Source organism: Eretmochelys imbricata, chromosome 27 (genome assembly GCF_965152235.1).
Source record: "Eretmochelys imbricata isolate rEreImb1 chromosome 27, rEreImb1.hap1, whole genome shotgun sequence".
Taxonomy (NCBI): domain Eukaryota; kingdom Metazoa; phylum Chordata; order Testudines; family Cheloniidae; genus Eretmochelys; species Eretmochelys imbricata.
In genome coordinates this window covers 10421380-10431387 of record NC_135598.1, presented here as the reverse complement: position 1 = coordinate 10431387, position 10008 = coordinate 10421380, and the positions used below count along the sequence as shown (strand labels likewise).

Genomic DNA, 10008 nt, shown 5'->3' with positions numbered 1-10008 from the left:
AACAAAATATAATATACAGAACCTCAAACTTTAACAGGCCCAATCCTTGCTTTTCAGTTCAGATGATTTTGAAAGTAAACCCAATGATCCTTTCCCCTTTTTTTTCAGCTCAAAATGGGGGGAAATCCTGGGTTTTTTTAATTTCTTTTGAGAAGGAAAATTTCCATACAATGTGAAGTTTAGGTTAGATTTAACACACTGACGCTCTTCAGCAGTTAAAGTTGGAAAGTTTTACATGAGAAAGTCGAGGCTTAACAAGCATCTGAAGATTGGCCTTCAACATTTTCAGATCTGGTTTCTAGTCGACTGAAACCTTTCTTTTAAAAATGGGAGAAAACTAAACTTGTGTAAATTGCAGTGTACAGAACAGCGCCGCTATTGCCTCTGATCTTCAGATAATCTGAAAAGCAGGCGCAGGCTCCGAAGATGAAAATATCCCTCTCGAATCTCTAGTAGTATAAAAATCTTTTCCTAAAAGTACAAGCAGTTTTCTTGTCTATGAAATTAGAATTGTATTGTTCTGCTCACACATCACCAGAAATATATTTCTTTTTTCTCCTTTTACATTTTTTTTTGTCATTAAAACTTGCCACCATACACTGTGTTATTCCTAGAAAGACTTTTGGTAGCTTGGTATACAAATGTGCACACGAAAAAAAAAAGGTAGGTTTATTTTGATCTTCGTCATCATTCTTTGAAAAGTAACAATTGAAGATCTCAACGTATACTCAAAAAGCCACATTGGAAACAAAACAAGCGTCAACGTCCACAGAAACACAATCACAGACACATTTTACAATACCCACCATATAGTCAACTTGTACTAAAGTTACTCCCCCACCTCCCTATCTCCCTCCCGCTCCTCTCCCACCCTTATTTCCCCCCTTCCCACCCCCCACCCCCCCAAAAGTTAAATCTTACAGAGCGATAAAGGAATCACAGTCGTGGTTGGACGGGTATAGAGAAACCTCCAAGAGATCTTTCAGATGAGAATTCAATTCCTTCCAGCATGAAATGAGACCTCTTTTGTAAACAATTAGGATACATATTTGTTACGTTAAATGCACACACACACACACACACAAAAGCCAACCACAAGACAATCACAATTCTTTTATGTCACTCAACCAGTAACAGTGTTCTTTTTCGTGTGGAAATGCAACAGCACGTATTAGAATGTAATGTAAACAAGGTATCAGTGTAAAACGTGACTAACTCCTTTCTAACAGATCAGAAGGAAATATTCAAGTATAAACTTCTTATCTGAAATATCAGGGGAAAGAAATGTACAACCAACAGCCGTGGCACTTTACCTCTGAAACAATCTAATTCTTTAGGAAAATTCATTTCACAATAAATTATAAATACTCTAACACTAAGAACACAAGTTTACCTTCTCTTATAGATCTACTTAGGTAGGGTTTTTTGTTGTTGTTGTTGTTTTCTGTTTGTTTTTAACTAGAAAAATGTCATTTTTCCCTCTAAAAGTTAGAAATAAGTTGGAAGGGGGGGTCTTTTTTGTCTTTTTTTTGTTTGTTTTTCTTTTTTCTTTTTGTTTGTTTGTGGGGGGTTGTTTTTTGTTTGGGTTTTTTGTTTTTGTTTTTTTCTAAACAATTAACACTTTTGTTCTGATAGACTTTTCAAATGATCCCGTATAAAACTACCAGGTTGGGAAGATTATTTCTAAGATTATACTAAATTCTCTGGTCAAAGTCACTCAACCACCACGGAGCGATTAAAACAATTTAAAAACTAAAACAGAGGCGCAGTGGGATATTTGACTGTCATTAATCTGAATACACCGGTATAAAGTTGGTGAATTGAAAATGGTGTGTTGTATGCAATTAAACTCGAATTTTAAGAAAGTGTCTGCCTTCTAGTAAATGGTCTGGTTTCTTTGCCACTTCAATTTATGTATGTGGGGATCGGTTAAGAGACACAATCATGTAACGTGGTTACAGAAAGACAATGGGATGTGTCGTGGGCATAGACTATGTTTATTTATGACAAGGTAGTGGTGGTTGTTGGAATTTTTGTTTGTTTGTCTTTCATTTAGAAAATAAAGGCATCATATCCTGACGGCAACACAGGCTAGGGACCTGGCATGTCTACACTGTATGGGGGAAAAAAAACCACAACAAGGAACAGAAACAAAACTCAGCACGTGTCCTAAATCAGGATTTTCACCTTCACATTAGTAGCTTTCTAACTGGCAACAATACGAAAAAAATTATAAACTTCCGGCTTGCGAAGGTGGAACCAAATCCGCCCCCCCCCCATGTTTTATGTGTCTTCATTAGTATAGTTCGGAAGCTATCACCCATAAATATAGAGGAAGCTGGGAGACAGAGCATGGTATTTGCCTCCTGTATCTTATTCTTTGCCCTGTTCCTTGTTCATTTTCTTCATTTTCATCCTTCGGTTCTGAAACCAGATTTTGACTTGTCTTTCACTCAGGTTGAGGAGTCTGGCCACTTCGTGTCTACGGTCCCTGGTGAGGTACATATTGAACAAAAACTCCTTCTCTAGCTCCAGGGTCTGGTATTTGGTGTAAGGGCATCTTTTTTTTCTGGAGGAGCGGGCATGGAGCCAGTTGGCCGCTGGGTTGGCTGAAAGACAAGCAGTAAGGTCAATAGTCTGTATCCTGTTCTTTTCTCAGAATGGTCTTAATCAATAATACCACCAAATTTATATAGATGAATAAATGCCCACTGAGTTATGAGGTACCAGGAAAAGGCTACTTGAAAAGCATATACGTTGACAAAAGTATATCCACCCACCTGGGAGTATGGTTGATGTATAGGATCCCGATCCTGCAAACAATTACGCACGTGCTCAGCTTGACCACCTGCAGTGGCCCCATTGTTTTCCAAGGTAGCACGATTAAGCACGCCCTAAAGTGTCTGCAGGATCGGGACCTATATGTGTATAGATGCATGTATGTGTACATGTGCCTAAATCCACACACACACGCGTGTATGTAGATGGACAGAGAGTAATTTAGGCATCTATAGGCATATTTTGCAGATATGTGTGTATACATAGGACTATATCCATTCCTATCTGCATTGTACTTAAGAAAATACATAGATTACTTCTGAATAAGGCATCAGTAAATCATGCCTATTTTTGCTAAGTGCCAAGCAATAATCCTAATAAACCTCCCTTCGGTGGGCTCTGGTCAATGTTATCCAGAAACACAATTGCATTTGCAGTTGTATTATAAATGTAAGTAATGCAATAAAAAAGAGCAAAGTTACATACACACCATCCCCCTCCCCGCTTAACGTGGCATTGGAAAGAAGAACATTTTATAAACACTTTCCAATAATTTCATCGAATCAAGGTGGAGACAAAAAGATTTTGGAACAAAGATCAGAAATAAAGTCTGATGAGTACAGTGTCCCAGATCATTTGCATTAACAGCACACTAGCTTTAGGTGCCAAAGGTATGCTGGTGAATTTGTCACCAAGAAGGTGTGCTGAAATATTTTTTTGGGGAGAAATGCTTTCCACACTTTTACTAATTACATGTAAACATTGAACTGACTTGGGGGAATAAAATGAAAAGATTATGACCCAGATCACAGTCTTCTGTTTTACTTCCCTTGCCTCTTCTGAAATTATAGATAAAGTCATAAACCTGAACATAAATTAAATGGGAGCATTATATTTAAAAAAAAACACGCACAGACCAACACAATGTTTCCTCTACGTAAAAGGAAATGTATTGAATATTTTAAAAATAATCCTGTTAATCTCCCACTGTAAGTACTGCATCTTACAAATTTGCACGGCTATTTCCTTAGTGGAATTGACTTGATCTAATATGCAGAATTAAATATTAAAGAGGAAGAAAGCTGTTAATAATTGATACCGTTAGTCCTGCTACCTATCTTTTAATGGCAACGGAGAGGCTCTTCTTCATAAAAGATCTTCTTGGAAAAAAACATGACATTTTATACAGGAAGAATAGGTTGATCTAGTGACTCTACACAATGCTTTAACCCAGCAAAGCCAATGAGAAATGATTTTTGGGGCAGGTCGTTCTTTTAAAATCCAACAAATAAATGAAAATCTTGTGGTGGCACGAGCTTCCTTATTATGTAATATTAAAAATAAAATGAAACAGCCAGTGAGAGTGGTGGGAATGCTCTCTGAAAATCAGCTCCCTCTTCCAGTCCTGTTACAGATTTTTTGCTGGCATTCTATCAACATCCGCCAAAATCAAACTGTTATTTAAAACACAATTTGCGTCTTAACCACATACTGTAGAAACCACAAAGTAGCCTATTAGCGTGGATACCTGCACCTTCACAACGCTGTCCTGGACAAGATTCGTATTTATTCCGTTTCAGGGACATTGAGCACCGAGCCTGGCTCTGTTAATTCTCCCAAATCATTCACCTCACTCGCAGTTTGTTCTGGATCTCTGCCCAGTACAATAGACTAGGACTTTCTTTTTGTGCACGGGGTAAGTTAAATGATGGACATAACGCCACCACTGCACACCGGGAAAATGTATATTTTTATTTGGAATCACGTAGTTGCAATTGCAATATCCGTTACACGTTGCAAAAATAAATAAAATAAAGATAATTTAAGAGGGGGGAGAAATCAATGTGTAATTACACATTCTAAACATGCTGGAGAGTTATTCCTTCGGCGAATATTGCTCCTGGATACACTATGAATTGGGCTGTCAAGTTCGTTTTAAAAACGTGTGCATTCCATGCAAAATATTTATAACGGGACTGAATCTTGACTGGTTTCACCCTCCTCTTTCTAGACTGAGAAGAGCCCTGTTTTACCTTTCAGGTACAATAAAGAAGCACGAGCTAGCGAGAAGCTGACACGCGTGATATTTTGCTCGAATGTCCTTGTTTTGTGTCTAAAGCTGTGTGGGTGTCCATCTAAAAGTGCAGCTTTATACATATATGTATGTATTATAAATGCAAGCGTTTGCTCCACGTTGCAGAAAACAATTCACGAAAGAAACACAGGATTTGGTTTAACAGGTCACCAATCTGCTTCAGTACAAATAAAGACTTAAGTTCAGACCCCCTTTCCTGTTTGGAAGCGTGGCTCTGAAGTATCCATACCCTACATTTCATAAACAAGCAAAAAAGAGGCAACTTGACAGATGAAACAACGAGGCAGACCGTCAGCTTTGGATCTCTCAAGGTAAATAAGAGCAGCTAGCATGAAATAGACATTGTTGCTGTTTACTTCTCCACGTGAACTCTTCCACCTTTTTCTTTTCTCACCCCCTCCCCCGGTTTTATTCCATTTTTCATCCTCCATTCCCTTTCCTCCCAATATTTACGGTTTTTCCCCTCCCCACAAACATCACCCTTTGCTAGGAAAAGCGACAGTTTTGGAGCTTTGAATGAGTCTGGAAAGAATGCATGCCAGCAAAAAGGAAGGCTTGATCAAGCTTTTTGCATTTGCCCTGGACTCTACACTGCGTAAGGAGTTTTAATCAAAGCAATGCCATTCTCTTCCCCACCACCACCTCTTTCCACCACCACCACCTCCTGTCCTTTAGGTTGGCACCAGTAATCTGAGAGATTTTCTTTCAGACATGATTTTAACTTTGCTTTGCATTGTCCCGTTTTATTGCACCGCCTCAGCTTTTATACTGTTTACTTCCTCACTTTTATAACTTACTTTGATCTGGCCTGTCTTTGTCCTCGCTTCCTTCACAAACTTTATTGTCCTCGAAGCTGGGCCTTTGATTGGAAACGATCGCCTCCCTTCCAGCAGAAGTTTCTAAATTGTACTCCTGTGCTCCTTGTTTATGGACTTCCCCGGGGTGCCCCAGCAGAGGCTCTGATTTAACTGATCCCTGCCCGGGTATGTTCTCTGTTCTGGGCACTGGATCCAGCCAGCTTCGTAGATACCTGCTATCAGAAGGGACGCTTTGATGTTGAATATATGGATGATAGACCGAAGGAAGGGTACCAGAAGAATGTGGATTCAGAGGAGTCCAGGAGGCGCTGAAAACTGGAGGTTTTGGCTGGAAACTACAAGAGGGGAATTCTAGATGATCATTATGTCCAGCTTGCCTGGAACTTGTATATTGCCCAGTTGAAAATTTAGCTGAAGGCGAGTCTTCACTGTCATGACTTATAATAGAGTCGACATAATAATTGCTAAGAGTCCCAGAAATGGACATTCTCAGACATCATACAAAGCACGGTTCAATGAAGGGAAAAAATATAGAGAGAGAGAGATAGGACAGATCTAGATTTGTACTCTACCCCCTTCTCCAACTTCCTAGCCAACAAAGTACAGTTGGGCTGCTGTGTTGTGAGCTCCTAGCAAAATGATTGGTCAAACTTTTTTCGAGCGCCTGATAAAGCGTCCGTGGAGGCGTAAATCAATCGAAGGCGAGGGGGCTGAGCAGCGCTGTCATTCGCCCTTGCATTCCATATCAAGGATGGATTGTTTTATGTTTATGCAATGTTGCAAAGCGTCAGTAGTTTAGAAAGCCACGAAACATACAGTGAGGGGCTAATACGCCTTCATAGATTTGCTTCTGAAACATAAGGGGCGGGGGGCGGGAGAGAGACACAACACGCGGATCTCTCCAGCTTTAATAACCATCGTCTGGCGGGGAATAGAAACGAAAGCAAATCTTTGCCATTCAGTTGCCCAAGTGCAATTGTAACAAGCCGGAGAATGTGGTACAATTCGGCCAAAAAGTTAGTTATTAGAGAGAAACGTTGATGCATTGTTAAACGAGGGAAGGCGCTGTGGTTATAAAGCGTTCACCCTTCTGGAATGGGTCAAAAATTGGATTCTTAACACAGGAAAATAACCGGAGTAGATTTGAAATTTCAGATGTCATTGTAATGTATCTGACATCATAATTTTGCCGGGCGGACCATAATACCTCCATTGTCTATAGATGGGTTTGTCTAAAACGGAAAAAGTAAGAATGCATGTCTCGGTACTTCACCAGTGTAACCCCAGGATTGCGTTGCTAGGGCTGAAATAGTCGCATATACCGCTTGAAACTAGAAGCCTTCCTTTAACTTTACAAGGCTAGTAAAATACAGTGTGGCACGGATCCTGCTTTGTTACAGAATGCGTTACACTTGTGACGGTTAAATAGTTTAATAACACTTACATTAGCTTTCTTTGATTTTTATAGCCTTGAATTTATTGCCTGTGGAAAAGAAAAGGGGGTGGGGAGGCTTTCACATTGTAGACTGCAGCTTATGGCTCGCCACCCTACCCCACTCCCACATTCACATATATGCATGTATGAAAAAAAACCCACTTGTATGTAAACATGATTTTTTAAAACGGGGTGGATTTCTTTTTGCTAATAGCTCAGGAAACGAGTAACAGGCTTTTAACGAGATACAGCTACTAACTACTCTGGACCGTAGAGGAAACAGCGTCCGTCCAGCCAAATTATGGCAGATGCATTCTTTCCAAGAGGGTTACACTAAGATTTTAAATGCTGGTTAAATTCTGCTGTGACTATGTGCAAAATTATCCCCGGTCTTCAGCTGAGCTATATACAGTCTGGACGGATTTGCCTCCTTGCATCTCTCTAGAGTTCTTCTCCTAACACAGAATTCTTTTTAAAGTTAATCGAATATAACTTGCTCAAAATATTACCCATTAAGAATATTTTCTAAATGTACTCTGATGTATATTTGATATGTCTTTAGGAGTTGACTAATAATCAGATATTGGGTGTAAAGGAACCATCTTCCAGTTAAGAGAAAGCAAACCAAATCTTTCTCCTCTCTCTCTCTCTTACTATATAGATAGAGATATAGCTAGAGATATAACACATAATGTGTGTGAAATATCTCTAAGACAGAGGCATTTTACTAGTGGACAATGTTAAAGGCACTTAAAAGCCAATCCCCAAGCCTTCTGCATTTTCCCTTAATTCCCACAAAATGTGTCTTATGTAAGCAAGTGAGCTACAGAATGTGTAGAATGACATATGTCTAAATCTCCTGGATGTGTCTTCTTCTAGATGAGTTCTTATTAGTAAATAGGCTCTTCTCTAAAATAAATCGGGGTGGTGGGTGTGTAAGAATTGTAAATATTCAATCCTGTATTTAGTATTTTTAATCACATCTATACATACATCTGGCAATAACAACAAAAGTGCTGTTTCTTTCACGGTTTGCAGACCCTTCTATGATATGTTCATATCCACTGGTCTGGGGTCTTGAAATAGTGCCGGGAATACATTTGCACAGGTGACGAGTCCAACTGGTTCAGATTCTACCCTCACTTACATCAGGGTAAATCCAAAGTAACTCCATTTCCAATTGGATATAAATCGATGGAAGAACAGAATTCTGACCCACTAAGTTCCATGGGGCTCCTCATAATCATAGTTACTCTCTTGGGTAAGTGTGCGGGACCGGGCTCCTTAAGGAACAATCTCCAGTGTGTACCAGTAACAAAAAGGGTTTGTGTAAAATGCCTTGGGTAATCCTTGCGTTTTCTAACTTTTTTTAAAACTTCCCTAAGAGTCGGAAAGGCTCCGAAATGAAAATACCCCGATGTTATTAAAAGTGAAATACGAGCTTGCTGAGTACTTTGTCATCTTTCTCAGCTGTATTGCCTTACAGGAATGATTTTCAAAACTCAATCTCTCTCATAACGGATTCGGAGGAACTCTCCAAATGTTATGATAGCTTGAAAAGGAGTGGACAGATTTAAGTGCATTGTGGCCCTCAAACTTGGTTGGCTGGTGGGAGTGTGTTTATGATATAAATGATGGATAAACAGCCACGGCGGTGGTGGTGGTGATGGTGAATAAGTGTGTGTGGAACTATTGAACATTAATTGAAGCCAAACACCTGTTCTGGGGTTGCAAGATAAATAGGGCATGTCTTACCTGTAATAAATATATTCTTGGAAGAATCCTGGTGCACCTCCTATAAATAATTATGAAGCATGTCAGCTGCTGAGTATATAATTTTCTGTAGTATATAAATTAAAACCAAAAAGATTCCAAGAGCGTAACGCTGAAACAGAATCCAAAGGTCTTGGGATCCCTAGTGAATGGAAACCACACAAGGAGACCTGCAGAATGAATCTATTTTGGCTACTTTGGAGGTTTCTGTTTGTCCGATGGTTTATTTTTAATTTGCATCACCCATATTTCATCTTCTTGTATCCTTTGGGGGGGGGGGGCGAAGGAGGGTTGGAGGATGGTCTGCGTTCTTCTTCACAGCTATATTTTAATACCAAATCTATCTGTTGTGAAGATGCACTTTTATGTGTGTACTTTGGTGTACATTGTAGAGAATTGGATGATAATAATAACGACACACACCAGAAACTGCATGAAAAGTTCAGTGCTTTGCAAACAACTTGGACCAGGAAAAGCAAAAGAGAAATTGACTATATTAGAGATTCTCAATGTAATTTGCACGGGTGCAACTTTGATATATTTGGACAGATGACGTACAAGTTCTGCTTGATTTATGTACTTGATGGATTCATTTTGGAGCTGTGCATTTATGAACTGGATACAGGAAGCGGAACTGGGAATAGTTATTTCCCAGAAATCTAGAATAGCCGCTTTTTTTAGTTTTGTTTTCAGCATCCCTGCCAAACTTTCCAAGTCCTTTTGGCTGTGAGGAAAAATGCTAAATATTTTGTGCTTGGACTGGAAAGCCAAAGCTTTTTTGAACCCAGCTGCTATTTATAAATAATATTTATTGTTTACGGGAGGGGAAAGAAATAATTTCTAAATAGCTCTTCCCATTGAAATACACATCTGCCAAATTTCACCCTGAACAATCAGCTACTTGGGCTGATAGTTCTCTGCTGAAAACAGCCAAATATAAAGTGTGTTTTAAATACGAAGATTATAACTCGGTGTAACAGTCACATTTTACTGATTTATAGGATCTGGCACAAGAAAAAAAAAGACGATCCATTTCTTACCAAAACCATAGTTACCCCCCACCCTTTTTTTAAAGAAAAAAATCTGTTGTTGCCAGTTATTAGAAATGG

The 10008-nt window shown here is 39.2% G+C and overlaps 1 protein-coding gene across 1 annotated transcript; it reads right to left on the bottom strand.

Moving 5' to 3' along the window:
• Window positions 1-2373: 2373 nt before the first annotated feature.
• On the bottom strand, window positions 2374-6178 carry HOXB9 (homeobox B9). The gene is made up of 2 exons (XM_077806353.1): window positions 5671-6178; window positions 2374-2609 (listed from the first exon to the last, which is right to left on the bottom strand). The coding sequence occupies exons 1-2, from the start codon at window positions 6176-6178 to the stop codon at window positions 2374-2376; spliced, it is 744 nt and encodes a 247-aa protein (XP_077662479.1).
• Between the last annotated feature and the right edge of the window lie 3830 nt (window positions 6179-10008).